Below are 24,524 nucleotides of genomic sequence, written 5' to 3'. Positions count from 1 at the left end.
TCTACTCTTAGCTTGTTCAAACTCTAGTTTGGACTGATTAATAACTGCTTTACAATTGTTGCGAACTTTGGTGTAGGCAGAAAATGAAACTGAAGAATTAGAAACAAGCCAATTACGATATGCAACGTTCTTCTCTTGAACAGCCTTAGCACATTTATTGGAAAACCAAGGTTGGGATAAAGGGTGTGATTTTAAAGTGGAGTGTGGGATAAAGGATTCCATTCCTGCAAGAATAATTTTGCTGACACAATCTTAGCAAACGTTGATATCAGAAGTTTAGAAACAGTAATCCAACCAAGGAAAAGAAGAAAAGAAATCTCGCAGGTCATCCCATTTTGCATTTTTGTAATGCCAAACATTACGAGGTTGGGAATAGCCATGAGATAAAAGGCTCCATTGGAGAAGAGACAATCACCAAGTTGTGATCTGAGGTGCCTAAAGGACCTCTCAGTTCGACTGTGTACTTAGAAGAGTTGTTTGTGAGAAAAAGATCAAGAGTGTTGGCTGTATGGTTAGGATTCTCCGGTATTCTTATAGGTAAATGAACAATCTGTGCAAGGTCATTAGTAATTGCAAAAGCCTCAGCATCTCGCCCGGCTGGGTTGATGTGACTAGAAAACGGAAGCCAGCTGGAGTTGTGAACATTAAAATCACCAAGGAAAATTACCTCACTATTAGGAAAGTTGGACTGGAGAAAGTCAATTTGCAAAGAGAGGAAATCAAAGAGCTCCAAGTGATTAGTGGAGTTGGGAGAACGGTAGCGACAACAGATGAATTTGACACAATGAGGTAGAGAGATTTTAAGCCAGAGAAGATCAAAGAGAGGAGATTCCAAATTGCCAAGTCTCTGACAGGGAATATTGGAATGGACATATGCACAGGTACCACATTCGAGGCAAAAGGAATCATACAGCGAATAATTTGGGCAACTGAGATGAGCAGTAGTTGAATCAACTGATAACTAAGATTCTGTCAGAAAAAGTACATGGGGTTTGGCAGACTGCAATTGGAAATGGACATCGTTGAGATTAGAATTGAGACCATGTATATTTATCAAATTAATTAGGAAGTGTTTGGGAGGTTTAGATCTTTTTGCAGATAAGCTTACTCTATTAGTTTGACAATTCATGGTGTATTAAATAGTAAGAAAGTGGGTGGCCTGTATGAAGTAATGAAATTTTTGGATATGGCATACACATGGTAAGAATATACCCAGAGCCTTGACGTAACATGGCCTCGACAATGCCCCCTGCATACACACTGCTTGGACTTCCTCCAATCATTATCTGGCAGAGTAGAGGTAGCGAGATTATACACTAGCTGATCCGGAAGCCTCCTAGAGAGTTACCAATAGGTTCGGTCTGGTGTACTAACTAGTGGCCGGCCTGCGACCACCGTTTTAGAGCTGTACCCTCGAAATGTAAGGAAGATTGGATCTCGCCATGATGTTCATCATAACCTCAAAAGTCATCAGTCATACTGCATGATGGAAGAGATTGGGAAGAGTTGACCGGAACTTAGCTCTGGAGACCAAACACAGGTTCCACCACTTCAAGCCTCCAATAAGCAAAGTGGTGGTATTGCACCGGTTGATTAGAATCGTCTCCCACCTAGTACTGCCTGGTAACACAGAGGGGCGACATTTCTCCATGTGGTGTGGGCACCACACCTCGACCCCTGCTTATGTTGGTTCACACCTGGGTGGTCACTCACCATGTACTTGTGCATGGAGGTTATACCCAGGATTACTAATAGTCCCAACACCATGAAAGTGCAAGCAGAGGATTTGGCTGTCACCATCTGGACTTCGCCGAAATTGGGTCCACTTGACTTGAGTGTCAACTGAATATCAATTCCATCATCGGTTTATTACCCATTTATAATTAGATTGCACTTACAGAAAAGCCCTATAAATGCTACTGCTGCTTGTATTCTCTACAAGCAGCAGTAGCATTTCCACCACAAAAACTGTAGACAAACACCATATCGTCATATTCAGCATGTGTGAAGATGTTCTTAACAACGCTTGTAACACCAAACAGTGACAGGTCACATCTGATTCAGGGAGCTCTGCATGCCAGTTTCAAACAGCTGTATCTCTGTATCCATTGAGAATTGGACACATGTTTATACAAACTTTTTTACTCAGAATAATCGATACTATAACCTTCCAAAATATTTACTATTCCTCCTGAATCATCCTATATATATGTAGGGGTCTGCAAACTTGTTTTGATTTTCGAAGCAGTTCCCAAACTCTCAGTAGTTTGGGAACCACTGTTCTAATAGGGTGCTTACAATAGAAATCAGGTTGACCACAGCCAATATCCGTGTCGGGAATATGCTTTAATCTTTGCCAATAACTGTGGACAACACATAGGTAGCAGTTGACCAGTGTGACTTCTCGGTACAGTAATGGCTTTACAGGCAATGCTAAATTGTGGAATGCTCTTAAGAATTAAATCCTTTAGCTATTAAAAGCTAAGGTGATTAATTTTTAATCCTTTTAGCTCTTAAGAATTAAATCCTTTAGCTATTAAAAGCTAAGGTGATTAATTTTTAATCCTTTTAGCTCTTAATTCCTGCTTTCTACAGCATCAGCTCTATTGCTAAAGGCCAGAGGTGCGAACAATGCATACCTAGATCTTTCGAAATCAGTTGGTTATATAGTAATTTTCTTTGTTATATGGAAACTATTTTCAATGTAATGATCAAGGGGAAATCAAAAAGGTTCGCTACATAGAAAAATTCACCATATGGAAGTTCGTTAAAGAGAGGTCCAACTGTATATATATATACACTACTGTTGATCTGAATCACTGCTCTGATATGATGTGGCAGTATGGCATCAACAAGGCATTGAAAGGGGACAAGAAGAATATTGGGCATTTCATGCAACAAAGCTGTTCTCAATTCCTTGTATAATGTGAGCAAGAATTGTGCTGATGATGTGCTGAACTGTGGGATGAACATGCCTTTCGATTTCATCCTGCAGATGCTCAACAGTATTGAGAATTTGGCACCTGATATATTGGCATATATCTGATGGCAGACAGCACTGTAAACCCATGATTAACTTCAAACTTAATATCTCAGTAGAATAAATCAGTGTTAGATATTTGCTGAATTGAAGCTTTTGTATTATTATGAAATTGAGGCTGATTTACTTATCTTGAATTAAATATTTATTATAGATTGATTCGAAAATTGGTTCTTAAATGTAAAGGTCTATGCTTTGCAAAAGTCTGGGCTTTGGGATTATTTCATAATGCATTTTAATATTTATTGGTACATATTGTGTCAGATATCAGTAATCATGCTGATAGACACAATAAGTTGAATGTAGCTAAGTGTTTCACAGAAGTCCTTCCCCCTCCATATGGCCAATGGTTTAAAAGCAGCTATATGCTAACAGCTGTCATGAATGAGGAAAAATTATTTAATATCTTAAAAGTTCATGCTGTGAAAACGAAATGAATAATCAATATTAATAGAAAAATTACAGGAGCAACATATTTAATGACACTACAGGACCACTTGCAAGACAAGGAATTTGACTTACTGATCAATTTGAGTTTGGTCCCTGTGATATGAACAGATTAAGATTTAATTAATATCTTGTCCAGCCAGCAAAACTAAAATGGTGTTACTGGTGCTGAGCTGATAATTCATGATATATTTAATTTAATTTAATTTAATAGTAAAAACTACTAAAATATTCAACTACCAAATATTCAAGCTCCAAAAACTATAATAGTGAAAAGGGAATTTTCATTCATTGTGGCTACAGTTACTGTATGTTACTGTATGTATAGTTTCTAGAAGACAATAGTCTTCTAGAAACTATATTTTCTTAGAATTAAATTAAGCAAATTCATTCTTACCAGAGTTGAACCATCTTCTCAATTATTATTATTATTATTATTATTAGCTATATGGTGCAAGGAAGCCTGAGGCTTGTGGTGCACCAGCCAAAAAAAAATTCCCGAGTAACCCTAAGAGAGAGAGAGAGAGAGAGAGAGAGAGAGAGAGAGAGAGAGAGAGAGAAATAAAAGGGAATCATCAAGAAAGAGAAGAATGATGATATCCAGCTCAGGACCCTGGGTGTGCCAAGCCCATTCTCACCAGATGTGAGCCCCTGGGGAAGTGATGAAGTTTGAATTCCTGTTGGATCTGTGTGAAAACTCAGAACTAGTAAAAATGCTAGTAGAAGCATAATCAAATTTGAGCCCTAAAAAATGAACAAAAATCTCATAACACTCACAGTGGTATTAAAAATATCTCTTCCTATTCCATCTGAAACAAAGTTACTTCTTCCTTATCAAAGTCTATTATTTTTGAAAAGTTTTTTTTTTTTTTCTGCATATAGCAACTTATAATTGCTTTCAGATCAATCATGTACAATAGTCTTCCAATTTGTACAGTAGTCTTCCATGTGCAACAGTATCAAAAGCTTTTCTAAAATCAAAGTATATGATATCAAAATTATTTTTTGCATCCAGTTCCTTTGTGACTGCATCATAGCATCCAATCAAATTGGTCAGACAAGACTTTCCCTTAACAAACCCATGCTGTATCTGAACTATAACTGCAGTCTTGTCTAGATGGTCCTGCATTACCTCTTTAACCAGAGACTGCATTAATTTACCTGGAACAGAAGTTAAACTAACAGGTCTGTAATTACTCGTGTCACCCTTTGATCCCCCTTTGTGAATTGGGGACACATTTGTCCAATCCATGGGGACCTCCCCTGAGTCCAAAGAAGCTCTCATAATTATGGCTAAGGGTTTGCTTACTTCCTTTCCAGCCTTCCTTTGATGCACCTTTCTTTGTGCATATGGTGGTAAGGTTTTTTATCATAAAAACAATCAATCGTCATTAATCACAATTAGTTGTGTGGTTCTGTAATAAGCCAAGAATACTGTTGACTACATAACCTTTTTTTTTTTTTACAGGAATCTTAATTTACTCATTCATATGAAATCCAAATTCATTTTTACCAACTGCCCACATTTGAAATTTTATATTACGTAAACTAACCTAATGTATAGATCTGTTTTGTATAGTTAGCTTAGGGAAGCTGGCTATAGTATTAAACATGAAATAGGTTAAAGTTTATTTTTAAATTGCAGTTTAACAAAAGACAATGCACTTCTTCAGCAGTATTGCTCCATAACAAAATAAATTTGTAGAAGAATAAGAAATTTACCTGAATATGAGGTAAATTTCTGAGGTATTAGTCACAAAACTACTTCTAACAAGATCAAAGTAAACATTTCATAACTACAAAGCACACTGACAGCTGAAGCTTCAGTACTATGGAGAATACTTAGATGCCCAGTATTCAACTAGTTAACATTGTTAAAATTACAAGCATAGAAGCAACTGCTGTGAATCTGATAGCCCCACTAGCGCAATTAAGGATTAATAGCTATTCTCTACTAATTCATTAAGTAGACAACTTACAACCAACTTTTTAATAATGCTTTGTTTTTATACTGTTTTTATAATTTTGCTACTTTTGTCTTTGTGTTAATATTATGAATCCACTAAAAGAATTTTTATCTTCATTTATGCTAAACCATTATTATAATTGATTATCTAATATATTTACTATAAATGTAGTAAAATATGTTTGTAATTTCATATTAACAGTTATATCAAAAGTCATGATTTATAATTTATTTTTAGCTTGGTTCCTTGGTGCCTGTTCCTTCTGCTACAACTACAGTGAGTATCTGAAAGGGCTTTCAGGAAGCATACTTAGGATTTGAACAGGTGTAAACAGTTTCACAAAATTTTAAACATACTAAGATTTTAAATTATTAAATAAAATTTGATTGCTATGTCTGATAATTTTTTATTTTACTGCTTATGTACTGTTTACTGTTACTGTTTATTTTTATTAAAAAAAACATTGAAACTTTAGTTTAATAAGCCCAGATTTATCAACTTTCTATTCATAACTATTTTTATAACTAATTTTATAATGAATTTTATAACTAATTTTAACTTATATGCCCACAAAACAATTTTTACCATCTTAAGGTATTTCAGACCATTTTTTATGATTTTATGACAAATTTCAGATGCTGAATAAAATTAATACAATGTAAGTAATATTGTGGTCCTAATACTCAAAGAAGAACAAACTTCCCTCAATTCCAAGTTGGATATAAAAACACTACTTTTAAGCAAATAATATTATTGAAAGGCTAGCCTGTTATTTTCTTAAAATATGAGAGCCTGTATCAAGATAATGATAAAGTTTATTTGTAAAGTTTATTTGTAAGCTTATCTGATCAGTTATTCTTTCATTAAATGTATATTTCTATGTTGTTGTTCACAAAGTGAAGTGGCTTCTTTCAATGACTATTTATAATAGTAAAAGCTATATGGTCTATGAAATAATTACTAATCCTAAGTAATTTTCAATGCTTAGTCTTGTCCTTCTAGATACTTGTATTTGGCAACCAGCAGAATTAAAACTACCATAAGTATTGTGATTGTCTTTAATAATCAAGATAGAGTATTGCATATTAAGACCTTGAATGATTATGATCGTGAGTCTGCTCAGTATACTTTTATTCAATTTATTTTTATATAATTTTTTATAAAAATCTTTGGAATTCTGCTGGCTGCCATATTCTTAGAAAGATAGGATAGTCCTCAGTGGAATATAATTTCATTACTAAAATAAATTAAAAAGAAAGAAGGCTTAAAATAATATATTTTGCTTATTGAGCTCCCATGGAAAAATAGATTTGTCATTTGCTACCTATTTGGTCTCAATTTGAATTCCATCAGTGACTGACATTTACAAATCTGTTGCCATAATAATCCTGACAGGTTTATGCATGTTAGTATCACTTGTTATTTAGATGCATTTGATGCCAGATGTATGTTTTATTATCTTTGTTTTTCTTTTTATAAAGTGGTTTTCTAACAATCACTATGGAGAAAACACACACAATCATGGCTGAGTGAATTTACTAGACATTTTTGCTATATGCATGGATTACCAAAATCACTATCAGTCTATATCAAAAATGGATAAATATGCTTATTCTCTCTACTTTGGATGCTGCAACAGAAATTGGATACAACACATATGCTACAGGTGTCTAGAAATAGGTTACATCATTTTGTTACTAATGTCACAAATGTGAATATTTCACACTAAAATATACACAAGAGGCAAAGGCCTCTGTAATGTATGTAGTGGACTGCAAACTAAGTTTGTTAAAAAGGCTTTAATCTCATATTGTGAGGCAGATCACCAAGCATTGCCTCAGGTCAACATTTGAACTTCCAATAAAAAGCATTGCTCTTAAAGAGATGCACACTCAATGATCACTGAATTGTGACTGTCCCATCCGTAATGGACTATGTCATGTAGCTCTCAGTATAAAAGGCTGAATGGCTCCTTACACTAGGGAAGTAGTAATTTGCACCTGATTGAGCAAGTCAAAGTGATAAAGTAGCAGTTATGGGATGTAGTAAAGATATCATGGAGTTTGAAAAGGGCATGATTGTGAGAGCTTGTGCATCAGCTGCTTCCATATCAGGACTGTCAGTTCTTGTCAGTTGCTCACAGCTCACTGTGGTTAAGGTATACAAAGAATGGTGTCTTAATGGGTCAAACCACCTTCCACCAACAGAACTGTAAAGGATTATGCAAGATGGATGTTCGTGGTGAGTGAAAAGTGCAGTGCATTGTACAGGCTCAATGGCAGGTCACTATGTGACAATTGATTTTGCAATACAATATGGGGAATGCAAGAACAATATCCCAAATGGTGATGTACCACACACTTAGATGTATGGGGGTTCCACAGGAGACACCCTCTTCTCACTGCTGATCATCGTCAATGACAAATGCCGTGGTGTCAACAACATGCTGGAGGACTAGAAATGTGTGTGCTGGTCAGATAAATCCAAATACCTGGTGCAACACACCAACAGATGCCTTCTTTTGTGGCACAAGCAACAAGAGTCCATGGACCCACGAACTTGTGTTGCTTTCATTCAGTCACTGCATGGTTTACACAGGTAACGCAACATTCATTTATATAACTTAACCTGCATGGTATCAAGGTAGGTGACTGTGGTTACTTAATGTGGGGCATGTTTTACTGGAAAGAACTAGGATCCCCCCCCCCTGGTGCATATAGACCAATGTTTAACTGGTAAGTTCTACTGGCAGCTCTTAGGAGACCATGTGCACCCTGCCATGTTGTATTTTATCATGGACAGAAACAGGATCTTCCAATACAAAAATGTGCCATGTCAATAGGCCCACACTGTGCACAAGTGGATCGAGGAGCACAGTTAAGATATCACCCATCTTGATTGGCCTCCAAATTTGCCTCAAGTCAATCCAATTGAATGTGGGCATGCAGTGCTGCTGTGTTAGTAATCCCACATCCGCAAGACCAGCTGAAGCCAGTGTCAGCACATCATGCCTCAGAATAGGGACATGACATCAGCAGAACAGGGGGTTTCCTGGTATGTTGCCCTACTACAGTCTAATTTGGGAGGGGGGTGCGGTTAGAACAACACATCTCTACATGCACATTTCAGTTTCACACCTGTCATACTTACATTTACACAGTTACACTTTTTTTATATATACGTATTTAGGGGCAGACTGAACAATAGCTCATAATACAACACATTCTCACATGTTTATTACCTTACTTTCATCATCGTACAGACAGCAGGACACAGGTGCCACCTAAATATAACAACTACCAAGATGTAAATTTTTTTATTTATATATTAATTATAAACATTCATTCAGTTACTGCACGGTTTACACAGGTAACGCAACATTCATTTATATAACTTAACCTGCAAGAATAGCTATTTTTTAAATTTTATTTTATTATATATACATATTCAGGGTACAACAGTTAACACTTATAGGACATTCTCAGTCATTCCTCATTCTCACACACTTTTTAGCATTAGCATTAGTAGAGGCATTTGATGCAAGAAAGCAAGCTTATGCAGCATCAGCCAAAAAAAAAAAAAAAAAACCCACTTCCACTTCACCCTTCTGTTCGTTCAAAATACCTGTCCAGCTGAGCCTTAAACTTATTTAGGCTATCAACCTCCACGACAAGGGATGGAAGTCCGTTTCACCAACCAACCACCCGCTGGCCAAAGGCAAACCTCCGCACGTCTATCCCACATCTGTCCTTCCTCAATTTGAATCTATGCCCTCTCAGGCGATTATTCTGAGCTAGAGGAAGAATCCCATCAGCACTGAGCATGCTCAAACCATTCAAGGCCCTACACACCTCTATCAGATCACCTTGCTGGTGCCTAGTCTCCAGACACTGTAATTTGCAAAACTTAAGCCTTTCTTCGTAAGAGCACCCCTTTGTTCCATTCACTAATCTTGTTGCCCTTCTCTGTACTCGTTCCAGCAGCTCTACATCCCACTCGAAATGAGAGGGATGTAGAGCTTATCCCGCTCATTACAGTATCCAGAATAGGACGGCATATAATTTTTTTTTTGCAGGTTAAGTGTACTCATTTCTCACCCAGCACAACACACACATATTGACATATATATGCACACTTACATTCACTCGCATATATACATACATTTACTCATACATTTGCATACATACTGACAAACATGTGCATATTCACAGACACATATCCAGTATAGTACAGCAGACACCCATGCACCCAAACATATACATATTATCACATTTAGACCTAGCTGTGCACATATATTCACACTCATGTGCCCATTTATATTTATAATCTGTATACTCAGGATAGACAATATTAGACAGATAACGTATATTGTTATTATTACTCTTATATTATTAGCATTAGCACTAGCATTAGTAGAGGCATTTGATGCAAGAAAGCAAGCTTATGCAGCATCAGCCAAAAAAAAAACAAAAAAAAACCACTTCCACTTCACCCCTCTGTTCGTTCAAAATACCTGTCCAGCTGAGCCTTAAACTTATTTAGGCTATCAACCTCCACCACAAGGGATGGAAGTCTGTTCCACCAACCAACCACCCGCTGGCTAAAGGCAAATTTCCACACGTCTATCCCACATCTGTCTTTCCTCAATTTGAATTTATGCCCTCTCAGGTGATTTTTCTGAGCTAGAGGAAGAATCCTATCAGCATTGAGCATGCTTAAACCATTCAAGGCTTTATACACCTCTATCAGATCACCTCGCTGGTGCCTAGTCTCCAGACACTGTAATTTGCAAAACTTAAGCCTTTCTTCGTAAGAGCACCCCTTTGTTCCATTCACTAATCTTGTTGCCCTTCTCTGTACTCGTTCCAGCAGCTCTACATCCATCTTGAAATGAGGCCTCCAGACCTGTATACAGTACTCTAGGTGTGGCCTGACCATTGCCTTATACAATGGAATAATCACCTCCTTATCCCTGCTGGAAAAATTCCTGTATATCATTGACAATACTCCATGAGCTGCTCTTGCAGCCCGTCTGCACTGCTCAGAGAACTTCATATCTGCCTGCACAATTACCCCCAGGTCCTTTTCATTCTCCACCACTGTCAGTGTAGTACCGCAGAGTTGATACGTTGCTCTGGGGTTGCTGTTTCCCATGTGTAGTACTTTACATTTGTCAATGTTAAACTTCATTTGCCACCTCTCAGCCCATCTGCTCAACCTTTCCAGATCCTGTTGCAGCAGCATAGTGTCAGTAGTGTCCTTGACAACCCTGCCAACCTTTGTATCGTCTGCAAACTTGGACATTAAGCTTGATATACCATCATCAATATCATTTATAAATACAGAAAATAATAATGGACCCAACACTGAGCCCTGAGGGACTCCACTAATAACATTAGTCCACTGCTCCAATTTGTGTAGCAGTCTTCCATGTGCAACAGTATCAAAAGCCTTTCTAAGATCCAAGTATATAATATCAAAGTTATTCCCTGCATCCAGTTCTTTTGTGACTGCATCATAGTATCCAATCAAGTTGGTCAGGCAAGACTTCCCCTTAACAAAACCATGCTGAGTGTGAGCTATATCTGAAGTCTTGTCTAAATGATCCTGCAGTGATTCTTTAACCAGTGCCTCCATTAATTTTCCTGGAACAGAAGTTAAGCTCACAGGTCTATAATTACTTGTGTCAGCCTCTGATCCTCCTTTGTGAATTGGGGTCACATTTGCGCATCTCCAGTCTGTGGGTACCTCCCCTGAGTCCAAGGAAGCTCTCATAATTATGGCTAAGGGTTTGCTTACTTCCTTTGCTGCCTCCTTTAATATAACTGGATAGATCCCATCCACCCCGGGTGCCTTTCTTGTGTTTATCTTGAACAGTTTCTCCTCCACTTTACTCCCAGTTATTTCAAGATTCTGTAGCTTACTGCTAGAGTTGAATACACCTCTGGCATTCCCCTCGCTGAATAACTCCTCATGTGTGAATGTCGATGCAAAATATTCATTTAGTTTGTTAGCTACCTGAGCAGGATCATCAACAGTTGACCCATCAATATCAAGTGGACCAATCTGATTCATCCCCTTCCTTCTAGAGTTTACATAAGTAAAGAACTCTTTGCTGTTTTTCTTTGCATCACTTGCCAAGAATTTCTCGTAATCTGCCTTCGCCTGCCTAACCTCCTTTGTAACTTGGTTGCATATCAACTTGTATCTATCATAGGCTTCTGTGTCATGTGTTAATTTGTAAGTATCCCATGCATTTTTCTTCTCTGCCATATGCCTCATTAGTTCATCTGACATCCATTTTGGCCTAAACCTTGAACGATATTTCTTAGTTGGTATGTAAAGCCTAGTAGCTTCCAAGATAAGTTCTTTGAATGCTTCCCATTTTGAATTTGCTGTTGGTAACATCATCAGTTGGTCCCACTGTATAGAATTTAAATACTGTCTCAGTCCAATGTAGTCGCCTTTACGGAAGCAATAACCATTCCCTTTACCCCTAATGGTAGTTACCTCTTTAAGTAAATCCCACTTCAGCACACTGTGATCACTGCCACCTAGTGGTTCATTTATCTGCAGATTCTTAATGCATGAAGAATCACCGCTGATAATCAAATCAAGAGTATTACTCCCTCTAGTTGCCTCCCGAACATGCTGATGTAGAAAACAATCATCCAATAAATCCACAAAAGCCCTGCTAGTGTGTGAGTAACCAGCCCCCAAATTCCAGTCAATATCTGGGAAATTAAAATCTCCCATTATAAGACTCTCTGATTTACTGGCCCACTCTATTTCCCTGTACAGTTCCTTATACTCATCAGAGTCATTAGGCCTATAGCACACTCCTACTCTCAATTTTGATCTCCCAATGTTTATGTCACACCAAACTGACTCAACACTGCACTGTCCAGCGATGTCGACTGGCTTCACTTCCTTGGTTTTTATGTGTTTCTTAACTAATAGCATAACCCCTCCCCCCTTCCTATCCTGTCTATCCTTTCTGTAGACGTTGTACTCCCCAAATTGCAGTTCTGCATCCCTTATATCTGTGTGACGCCACGTCTCTGATATCCCAACAATATCTGCCTTCGATGTTTTGAGCAATACTTCAAATTCATCAAATTTATTTACTAAACTCCTAGCATTTGTGTACACACAAGTATACCTGCACCTGTTTCTATTCTTAGCTACCCTAACACAACCCATGTGTTTACTTGTACCGCAATGGCTCCCAGCAGTCTCTGAAATACCATGCATCTTGTTTTTCAGGCTTCTGCTCATTCTAATAGAAGCAGTGCAAGAATCTCTTTCACCTCTGCCAGTGGCTACAGTCAATCTATTGGTCTTTGTCTCCCCCCAAGCTAGCAGTTTTCCGACCCACCTAACACTGCCTCGATAGCATCAGCAAATATTCTTGCACCCTTTCTATTTAAGTGTATCCCATCCTGTTAACAAGTACAGTCCAGGCTGAAAAAAATTCTACCCCTTGAGCCTTGCACAATCTTTCCAGGGCCGAATTGATCGACGATTATTTCTCCCTGATTGGAGGTTCCACCTTGCGACAGGTATTGCTACCAAGTACACAGGTTGGTTGTTGTTATGTCTGATTAGTTGAGGCATATGATGCAAGATAACAAGCTTATACAGCATCAGCCAAAAAAAACCCTTCCCATTTCACCCATCCAGTCACTCCAAATGTTTGTCTAGTTTAGCCTTAAATTTATTTAAGCTATCAACTTCCACAACAACAAATGGAAGTCTGTTCCAGCAATCAACTACTTGTTGGCTAAAGGCAAACTTCTGCACATCTATTCTACAACTCTCTTTCCTCAATTTGAATCTATTTTCCGTCAGGTTCTTAGTCTGAGCAAGCGGAAGTATCCTGTCAGCATTGAGCCTGCTGAAACCATTAAAGGCCTTATACACATCAATCAGATCATCTTGCAGGTGCCTAGTTTCCAGATGCTGCAACTTGCAGAACTTAAGCCTTTCTTCATAAGAGCAGCCCTTTGTAACACTCACCAATTTTGTTGCCCTTCTCTGTACTCATTCTAGCAACTCAACATCCTTCCTAAAATGAGGCCTCCAGACCTGTATACACTACTCAAGGTGTGCCCTGACCATTGCCTTACATAAAGGGATAATCACATCCTTGTCTCTGCTAGCAAAATTCCTGTATATCATTGACAAAACTCCATGACCTGCTCTGGTAGCCCATCTGCACTGCTCAGAGAACTTCATATCTGACTGCACAATTCCCCTGAGGTCTTTTTCATTCTCCACCTCCCTGAGTGTTGTTGTTGTTATTTGGTTTTTAGGAGCATTAGCAACTAAGGCCATATTGCTCCGGGATATGCGGTGGTCATTCCCTGAATGACCTTTCCGCATCCTCCGTATTTGGTGGTGACGGGCTCGAACCCCGGTCTAATCAAGAAGCGTGTGCTACGCACTGCTGCTCCTTCCCACCTGGCTACGTAGGCGCCTCTCCCTGAGTGTAGTTGCACCTCCGTAGCCAGGTGGGAAGGAGCAGCAGTGCATAGCACACGCTTCTTGATTAGACCGGGGTTCGAGCCCATCACCACCAAATATGGAGGATGCGGAAAGGTCAGGGAATGACCACCGCATATTCCCGGAGCATTGTGGCCTTAGTTGCAAATGCCCCGAAAAAAACCACATAACAACAACAACAACTGAGTGTAGTACCACAGAGTTGGTATGTTTCTCTTGGGTTACTGCTACCCATATGCAGTACTTTGTATTTTTCAATGTTAAACTTCAGTTGCAACTTCTCAGCCCATGTGCCTAACTTTGCTAGATCCTATTGCAGTAGCATACTGTGTTTAGTGTTATTAAAAGCCCTACCAACCTTTGTATCATCTGCAAACTTGGACATTAAGCCTGATATACCTTTATCGATATCATTGATAAATACACAAAATAACAATGGGCCCAGCACCGAACCCTGGGGAACTCCACTAATAACATTAGTCCACATAGAACAGTGTCCATTTTTTACCACTCTCTGCCATCTCCCACCCAACCATCCCTTTATCCATTGCGGTAACTTGCCCTCAATGCCATACCACTCCAATTTGTATAGCAGGCTTCCATGTGCAATAGTATCAAATGCTTTCCTGAAATCCAAGTATATGATATCAAAGTTATTTTTAGCATCCAGTTCCTTTGTGACCACATCGTAGCATCCAATCAAATTGGTCAGATAAGACTTCCCCTTAACAAACCCATGGTGTGTCTGAACTATTGCTGCTGTCTTGTGTAGGTGATCCTGTATCACCTCTTTAACCAGTGACTCCATTATTTTCCCCGGAACAGAAGTTAAACTAACAGGTCTATAATTATTTGTGTCACCCTTTGAACCCCCTTTGTAAATTGGAGATACATTTCCACATCTCCAGTCCATGAGGACCTCCCCTGAATCTAACGATGCTCTCATAATTATGGTTAAGGGTTTGCTAACTTCCTTTGCTGCCTCCTTCAGTATAACTGGATAGATTCCATCCACCCCAGGTGCCTTTTTTATGTTTAACTTCAACAATTTCTCCTCCACTTTGCTCTCAGTTATCACAAAATCACTTAGTTCCCTGTTAGAGTTTGGCATTCCCTTCCTTGAATAACTCCTCATGTGTGAATCTAGATGCAAAATACTCATTCAGTTTATCAGCTACTTGAGCAGGATCACCAATAGTTGAACCATCTATGTTCTGATTCTTCTCCTTCCTTCTAGAGTTTACATAAGTAAAGAACTGTTTGCTGTTTTTCTTTGCGTCTTTTGCCAAAGATTTCTTGTAATCTGCCGTTGCCTGCCTAACCTCCTTTGTGACTTAATTACAGACTAGCTTATATCTGTTGTAGGCTTCTGTGTCACATGATAATTTATATGCATCCCATGCATTTTTTTTCTGTGCCATGAGACTCATTAATTCTTCCAACATCCATTTAGGCATGAACCTAGAATGGTATTTCTTAGTTGGTATGAAAAGCCTAGTAGCCTCGAAGATTAAGTCCTTGAAGGCTTCCCATTTAGAATTCACCATTGGTAACATCATCAGTTGATCCCACTCTATAGAATTTAAAAACTGTCTGAGACCTCTGTAGTCACCTTTACGAAAACAAAAACTCTTCCATTTACCCTTGATTGTAGTTACATCTTTAAGTAAATCGGTACCCTGTGATCACTGTCATCCAGTGGTTCCTTTATCTACAAATTCCTAATACATGCATCATCACTGCTGATAATCAGATCAAGGGTATTACTCCCTCTGGTTGCTCCTGGAAGATGTTGCTGTAGAAAAAAATCCTACAATAAATCCAGAAAAGTCTTGCTAGTGTGCAATGACCAATCCACAAGTTCCAGTCAATATCTGGAAAGTTAAAATCACCCATTACAAGACATTCTGATTTACTGGCCCATTCTATTTTTCTGCACAAACTGTTCATTGTACTCATCAGTGTCATTGGGCCTATAACATACTCCTACCCTCATTTTCCCTTTCCCATTGTTTATATCACACCAAACAGACTCAACATTGCACTGTCTACCTGTGTCAACTGGATGTACTTCCTTAGATTTCATATGTGTTTTTTAACCAACAGCATAACCCCTCCTCCCTTCCTACCCTGTCTGTCCTTTCTGTACACATTGTATTCCATTGAACACCTGTAGGATAGTCAGAGAGTACACATTGTACTCTCTGACTATCCTACAGGTGTTCAGGATTATGACTTTCTGGAGTTCATTGTAGGTGTTCACTGGGAGACCTATTGCTGCTAGGCTGTTATGTAGGGTCTTTGGCACCATACCAGTAGTTTACACGATGATCTGGATGGTTGTTGCTTGTTGCATATGCCACATCTCTTTTACGTCCTGTCTTAGGTTCGTGTACTTTCTGATTTTTTCCCCATAGGTTTTCTGCAGGTTGCCAGTGTTGGGTACCACTATATCAATCAGATAGGTAGCCTTTTTTTTCTTGTCCACAAGGGTTATGTCTGGTCTGTTGTGCGGGATTATCTTATCCATTATTATGATGCAGTTCCAGTACAGCTTGTGGGTTGGGGTCTCTAGTACTGCCTGGGGTTCATACTTGTAGTACGGTACACTTTCTTTGATCAACTGGTATTTCCTGGCTAGCTTCTGGTGTATTATCCTGGCTACCTGATTGTGTCTATGAGTGTACTCAGTCTGGGTGATCACGTGACATCCCGCAGTGATGTGTTGGCTTGTTTCTGAGGCTAGATGGAATAATTGACATGTGTCATCATCGGACACTCCAATCTCCTTGGCAATGTATTTTCTATAGATTCTGGTGTTGATTACCTGGTCTTGGATGGCAAGCATGAATCCTTCAATGTCGAGGAAGAGGGTTCCGCTCGATGATCTCCATCAAGATCACATAGATAAAAGCAATTTTATCTATTTGATCTTGATGGAGATCATTGTAGTGTCTGCCATGGAGTGTCTTCTTTGCCCATCTTTCTAGCTTTGTTTGTCCCTCCTGGTTGGGAGGCACAAGCGGTATGCCCCACTTGCTTAGGTTGAGTGGGGTATACTGCTTGTCTGTCTTCCTTATGGCCTGGTGGAGTGCTGGCGTGTGTTTCTATAAGTAATCCTTCAGGTTAGCAATCACTGATTTCTGTTGCTTGATGATGTCTATCAGGCCCCTTCCTCCTTCTTTCCGAGCAATTGTCAGTCTCTCCACGGCTGACTTCGAGTGGTGTTGGCAGCTCTTGATCGTCATTGTCCTTGTCTTTCTCATGATATCTTCCAGCTTGGTATTAGCACGTGCAAGACTGCTACACAAATTGGAGCAGTGTGACATTGGAGGCAAATTGCTGCTATGGATAAAGGGGTGGTTGAGGGGGAGAAGACAGAGAGTGGTAATCAATGGACACTGCTCATCGTGGACTGATGTTATTAGTGGAGTCCCTCAGGGCTCAGTGTTGGGTCCATTATTGTTTTCTGTATTTATAAATGATATTGATGATGGTATATCGGGATTAATGTCCAAGTTTGCAGACGATACAAAGGTTGGCAGGGTTGTCAAGGACACTACTGACACTATGCTTCTGCAACAGGATCTGGAAAGGTTGAGCAGATGGGCTGAGAGGTGGCAAATGAAGTTTAACATTGACAAATGTAAAGTACTACACATGGGAAACAGCAACCCCAGAGCAACGTATCAACTCTATGGTACAACACTGACAGTGGTAGAGAATGAAAGGGACTTGGGGGTGGTTGTGCAGGCAGATATGAAGTTCTCTGAGCAGTGCAGACGGGCTGCAAGAGTAGCTCATGGAGTATTGTCAATGATATACAGGAATTTTTCCAGCAGGGATAAGGAGGTGATTATTCCATTGTATAAGGCGATGGTCAGGCCACACCTAGAGTACTGTATACAGGTCTGGAGGCCTCATTTCAAGAAGGATGTAGAGCTGCTGGAACGAGTACAGAGAAGGGCAACAAGATTAGTGAATGGAACAAAGGGGTGCTCTTACGAAGAAAGGCTTAAGTTTTGCAAATTACAGTGTCTGGAGACTAGGCACCAGCGAGGTGATCTGATAGAGGTGTATAAAGCCTTGAATGGTTTAAGCATGCTCAATGCTGATGGGATTCTTCCTCTAGCTCAGAATAATCACCTGAGAGGGCATAAATTCAAATTGAGGAAAGACAGATTAGTATTAGTATTAGTATTAGTAACGGCCACATGGTGCAAGAAAGCCTATGGCTTATGCTGCACCAGCCAAAAAAAAAAAAATCCGAACAAAACAATGATAAAAATAAATAAATAAATAAAATAAAAAATAAATAAAAAGGAAATTAAACCTATCATCCTATGCGCTTCCCTTACCCGAAAGTACTATCCAGATGACCTTTGAATTTCCCCAAACTGTCGGCCTCTACCACCCGTGAAGGCAACTTATTCCAGTAATTTATAACTCGCTGGCTAAAATAAAACTTCCTGCAGTCCAACTAAACATTTCCCCCCGTAACTTGAATATATGGCCCCTAGTTCTAGCATCATTTATAATCTTGAAAATTTTGTCCTCATTCATTTTACTGATGCCTCTCAGAGCCTTAAACACCTTAATCAAATCTCCTCTAAGGTGTGCCCAACAGGTGTAAGGCACTAATTAAAGCCCACGGCGGGCCAACAAAACACTGTTATAGAAGACACAATGGTATCTCAACTGTATTTGCTGCTGGTATATTTTTTTCTGTCTTATTACATAGTTAATTTTAAATGTTCACCACAATGAAAGGGCATTCGTTTGTCTTGCATTGTATTTCTATAATTATTTATAAATAAATTGTCCTTTTTAAATTTATTTTCGTATCAAAAAAATCGGAAAAAAAACCTTTTATGTCAGTGTATAACAAGTTTGACACTATAGGGACAATTATTTCAATTATAATGCACGTTTTGGTAGAAAATTTACAGTGATGCATATGTGGCTACTACTGTATGTAATAATCAAGCTAGACTAAAAATTGGGTAGCCAATATATATATATATATATGTAGGATAGACGTGTGGAAATTTGCCTTTAGCCAGCGGGTGGTTGGTTGGTGGAACAGACTTCCATCCCTTGTGGTGGAGGTTGATAGCCTAAATAAGTTTAAGGCTCAGCTGGACAGGTATTTTGAACGAACAGAGGGGTGAAGTGGAAGTGGTTTTTTTTTTTTTTTTTTTTTTTGGCTGATGCTGCATAAGCTTGCTTTCTTGCATCAAATGCCTCTACTAATGCTAATGCTAATGCTAGTTTAAACTATGACCCCAAAGGAGTATGTTAGTACTAGGACTGCATAGGTGTTTATGGCTTTAACTGTTCTCTCTGTTCAACTTTGCTTTCAGCAGGCTTCTGAGCAGGGCCACCACAAGTGGATAGGTGAGGTAAGCATTGCTTACAGGCAGCAGTTCAGGACGGTGCCAAAAAATTTTTTGACATATACAAGTTGGACCTCTGTTTAATGAACTTCTTTATAGAGAAATTTGATATTTAGAGATTTTTTAAATTCCCCTGGTAATTACATTTATAATAGTTTCAGTAGAACGAAGAAAATTTTCATATAACAAACAGATTACGAGAGACTTTACTGGGAACGCATTGTTTGCACCTATTGAGTCATTTAGTGCTGCTGCTAAGCACGAATTAAGATCCAAAGTGATTACCATTTTGCAACTCAGTGTTACTCTTAAAACCTATCCAACTGCTTGTCCCACATAAAGAGAAGTCGCGCTGGTCATCTGATTGGTTTTATACAATCAGTGCGACTTCCATCGTTTACCAGTGTTCAACACGACAGGCAAATAATTCATTTGAAATAAATATAGTACATGAAATTGCAGGCGCATTAATTTGCTTATCTGGATCTATGTTTCATATTTATATTTTGCAGTTATAAAATCTTTTTTCTTCAAGTTCTCTGCCCTCAGGCAGGTTCAGGGCTTCATTGATGCCATGCTTCTCTATCTTGTGCTATACTTTTAATTCCTGCATAATTTCCTGTTACTGTCCAATCCATCATTCCAATTCTCCTTATCCCAACAGTTCTCTTCCCACACATCTACCCCTCAATCCCTTTCCTCAGCATGCTTTCTTTTCTCAATATGTCCTATAAAGTTATTTTGTCTCCTTCTTAATTCTTTACAAATGTTCTCTCTTCTACTTTCTGCAAAATCTCATTCTCACTCTGTCCACCCATTTCACCCTTTCCATTCTCTTCCACACCCATATCTTGAAAGCTTCTAGGGGTCTAATCTCCTCTTTCCCAGTATCCATGTTTCAGAGCCATATAGTACAACAGTCCATATTAATGTTTTCATCATTTGCTTTCTTAATTCCTCCTTGAAATTTCTTCTCAATAGTTCTTTTCTATTATTAAATGCTTCCTTCCCATTGGAATTCTTGTTTTTATTTCTTTCAGGCTTTTCCCAGTTTCTGTCATTATGCTTCCCAAGTATCTATATCTGTCTACCTGTTCCAATATTATTCCATCTAATGTATTGATTCTTCTTCCTGGCCACTTTGAAATTAACATTACCTTGGTTTTATTGCTGTTAATCTTCATATTTTACTCCTTTATTGTGCTGTTCAAGATGTCCAAGGAGCTCTGTAATTCTTCATTATTAGCAATCAATATATAGTCATCTGCAAATCTTATTGTTTTTATCTTCCCCCTTCCTACTTTTACACCTCCTTTCTGCTCTTCTTTGAACTCTTTCATCAGTGCTTCTGCATATAAATCAAATAGTACGGGGGACATGGAACATCCTTGCCTTACACCCCCTACTAATGGGAAATCACAGAATGTTCTAGAAAATAGAACAGAGGAAGCATTCCAAAAATTTCTCAATTCAGCTAATAATATGGCTACTATCACTGGCATTGCCGCTTCACTTCCAGAAGTAAGCAGTGTAAGGAAAAGATTGAAAAGACGACATTTCGATTAAGAAAAGATGACATTTCAAAACTATTCAGGATCCGCAACAAAATTTCAAAATAAATTTTTTTCTTTCAAATTATGGACACAATTTTCTCGTTAACTGAAAGGTTTAGAAATATGAAAGAACATGTAGAAATAATTAAAATATTTTATAATATTTCTGAATTTAAAAAAAAATGGTAATATAATTATTTCTTAAATCTTTGCAAAGATTTATGTAATAAATTAAGTGATATTGATGGATTAGCTTTATTTGAAGAACTTAGAGAACTTCAAATTTATATTAAAGACAATATTACTCTATTTGAAGTGTTACAATATATTTTTAAAAACAATTTTATAGATACTGTTTCAAATGTAGCAGTTGCATTAAAAATTTATGCAAATGAAGGGAACAAAGGGGTGCTCTTACCAAGAAAGGCTTAAATTCTGCAAATTTCAGCTTCTGGAGACTAGGCTTCTGTGAGGAGATCTGATTGAGGTGTATAAGGCCTTGAATGGGTTGAGCAAGCTCAGTGTTGTTGGGATTCTTCGTGTCTTGCTCAGATTACGCACTTGTGAGAGCATGAATTCAAATTGAGGAAAGACAGTTGTAGAACAGTTGTTTGGGAATTTGCATTTAGCCAGCAAATGGGTGAATTTGGAACAAAATTCCATCTGTTGTGGTAGCTTAAATAAATTCAAGCAAGAACTGGACAAACTTTTGGAGAGGATGGGGAGGTGAATAAGTAGTGGGTGGTTTTTTCCCTTTTTTTTTTTTTTTTTGGCTGATGCATTAAAATTAATGAAAATTTATTTACAATTGACAACATGTCAACAACGACTCTCTGATTTGGCAATAATTTCAATGGCAAGTGATCATTTGGAACAAATAAACATAAATGAAATAATTAATAAATTTGCATCTCTTAAAGCAAGGAAACACAGATTTGTATAATTTTTTTAACATTATAATTTTCCTTTTATTTTATTATTGCGATAGAGTACGATTACTGTGATTTAGAATTTAAAGTTTAGTTCTAGAATTTCAGAATGATTTTGTTATTTTTGTTTGTTGTCTCATTATATTATATGTGAGATATGTTATTATTCTTTTCTTTTTCTATAAATTAATAATAATTATTTACGTCTTATTTTATTTTTTAATCAAAATATTTTGGGGCAGCAAATTGGATTTTGCTTATTGGCGGCACATAGGGTCATAGCGGCCCTGCTTCTGAGTTTGTGATGGTATATTTCGGTCAGGCAGGCCTTAATTTTCTTATGCTGTAACTGCTTCATCCCCAGGTATTTGTAGGCCTCTCCCTCTGACATGGCTTCAATCTCTTTACCAGTCTGCAGCTGGTAGTTTCGGTTGACTAATTTTCTCTGGTGCAATCCGTGAGTCTTGCATTTGTGTAGACCAAATTTCATTCTAATATCATTGCTGAATTCTTCGGTGATTTGGAGTAGTTGCTGGAGTTGCTTCTCGGTTCCCTCATATTGCTCGATGTCATCCATGTACATCAGGTGGATGAGGGTGTACAGGGGTTCTTCCTTCCTTCTTCTTTGAGGTTATATCTGTACTTGCCGCTGCTGTTGAGCATGGTGGATAGCGGGTTAAATATTAGACAGAACCACAGTGGGCTCAAGGCATCTCCCTGAAAGATTCCTTTCCTGATGGGGACTGGCCTGGTTGTGATGTACTCCATTTCACCATTGTTTCTCCTAGGAAGTTTGTCACTATTGGATTGACTTTGTAGATGTTTAGTGCCTCTGTTAGCCAGCTATGAGGCACAGAGTCAAAGGCCTTGCGGTAATCGATGTAGGCAGTGTACATGTGGTGCTTCTTGTAGGCTTGCTCTATAACTGCAGCATCTATGGTTAATTGCTCCTTGCATCCTTTCTGCTGTTCGGCCATTATGTTCTGGCTATTCAAGTGGTCTGATATCTTCTTGGTTATGCAGCTGGTCAGGATCTTGTACATCGTTGGGAGGCAGGTAATTGGCCTGTATTTCACCAGGTTTCTTGTATCTTCATCTTTAGTCTTCAAATATGTGATTCCTTGAGTGAGAAACTTTGGGATTGTCTCTGAGTGCCTTATCATTCATGTGAACTGCCTGCTATGTGCATGTGTGTTGAAGTGAGCTTCTTGTACCAGTAATTGTGGACGTTATCTATTCCTGGAGTTTGCCAGTTGTGAGATTTCTTGATTGTCTGCTTTACTTCTTCCTCCCGAATCTCCCACTCTCCCATCTCTTGTATGTCCTTGGTTTTCTTCCATTCTAGTTCTATCCAGGGGGCTCAGCTGTTATATCTTACTAAGTATATGGTAATATTTCTTACAGATTGCATCAGATAAGATTGACAAGCATAGATGATGACGTAATATTGTATCAGCTGTTACTTTCAGCTATATAAGCATGCTCTGCAAAAGTTGCAGTCATTCCTTGCTTGTGTTGGGATGGCGAGTTACATGCAGTTCATGCCACGAAGAAAGAGTGCTATTATTGCTTTATGTGAGGATGTTCTTCCCGTCATATTGCTTATAGAGTGTCTTTTAATCAGTCGATAGTGAGTAGATTTCTTTCCAAACTCAAGAATACTGGTTCTGCTGATAGGAAAAAAGGAACCGGACACAAACAAGTCTCTATGCCAAAACAGGACCGCGTTTTGAAGCACTTATGCCTTAAAAACCATAAAGCTTCTTTGTCTGAGCTGAAAAGAGAATGGAAAGAACATACAGGAGCGGTAGTAAGTGCAGTAACAGTCAGAAGATGCCTCTTCAAAAATGGACTTGTACCCTGTCGTCCTAAGAAGAAGCCCCCTCCTCACACAAAAAATGAAAAAGGCCCGATGAATTTGGTGTAAGGAGCATGTTAAATGGACCCTCGAGCAGTGGAAGTCAGTTATTTTCTCGGATGAGAAGAAATTCAACCTGCATGGTTCTGATGGGAGACAAACGATTCGCCATAGACATGGTGAAAAATACCATGGAGATTGTATGGTGTCTATAGTGAAATTCCCTACCAGCCAAATGATATGGGGGTGCATTTCGTATTGTGGAGTAGGTCACCTGCAGTTTATAAAAGGTTCTGTAAATGCCAATGGATACCTGGCTATATTGGAAGGCAAATTGCTGCCAACCATTAGAAACCATTTCAACCTGCCAAGTAACTGCATCTTCCAGGCCGACCCTGCTCCTTGTCATCAGGCAAAGAGTGTAAGTAGGCACTTCTGAAGTTACTTTTTTTCTGCATTAGAGGTTTTACAGTAATGTGTTTAAATTTGTTGCAGGTGAAAAAATGGTTGGAAGAACAGTCCATTACAACTCTTAGCTGGCCAGGAAACAGCCCGGCCCTGAATATTATAGTGAACTCTTGGCATCGTGTGGAATCTGCAGCTGCCAGAAAGAAACCAAAGACACTTCGTGAACTTCAGGAAGCTATAATTCATGTTTGGAACCACAAACTGTCAGTTTATCTTCAGAAATTGATCTTGTCAGTGCTTTGACGGTGTACTGCTGTCATCAGGGCCAGAGGCAGTTCAACTAAATATTAGTTTGTACCTGGTGAATTTTACCTTTTGTTTTCCATTTAAAATGATAAACTGAAGCAAATTGAGGGCTTCT

General features: G+C 38.6%; 1 protein-coding gene across 2 annotated transcripts in view; it reads left to right on the top strand.

The window, feature by feature from the left end:
• Positions 1–24,524, top strand: part of LOC150082224 (uncharacterized) — a 236,002-nt gene that overhangs the window by 186,424 nt on the left and 25,054 nt on the right. For both annotated transcript variants that reach the window (XM_090380062.1, XM_090380063.1), the window contains one exon: positions 5,692–5,730. In XM_090380062.1, coding sequence (XP_090236188.1) covers positions 5,692–5,730 — 39 coding nt within the window. The remainder of the gene's footprint in view (positions 1–5,691; positions 5,731–24,524) is intronic.

Source organism: Mastigoproctus giganteus, chromosome 8 (assembly GCF_048544385.1).
Source record: "Mastigoproctus giganteus isolate SK-2022 chromosome 8, ASM4854438v1, whole genome shotgun sequence".
Taxonomy (NCBI): Eukaryota; Metazoa; Arthropoda; class Arachnida; order Uropygi; family Thelyphonidae; genus Mastigoproctus; species Mastigoproctus giganteus.
The sequence above is the reverse complement of the archived record's forward strand: the minus strand, read 5'-3'. Positions and strand labels throughout refer to the sequence as shown.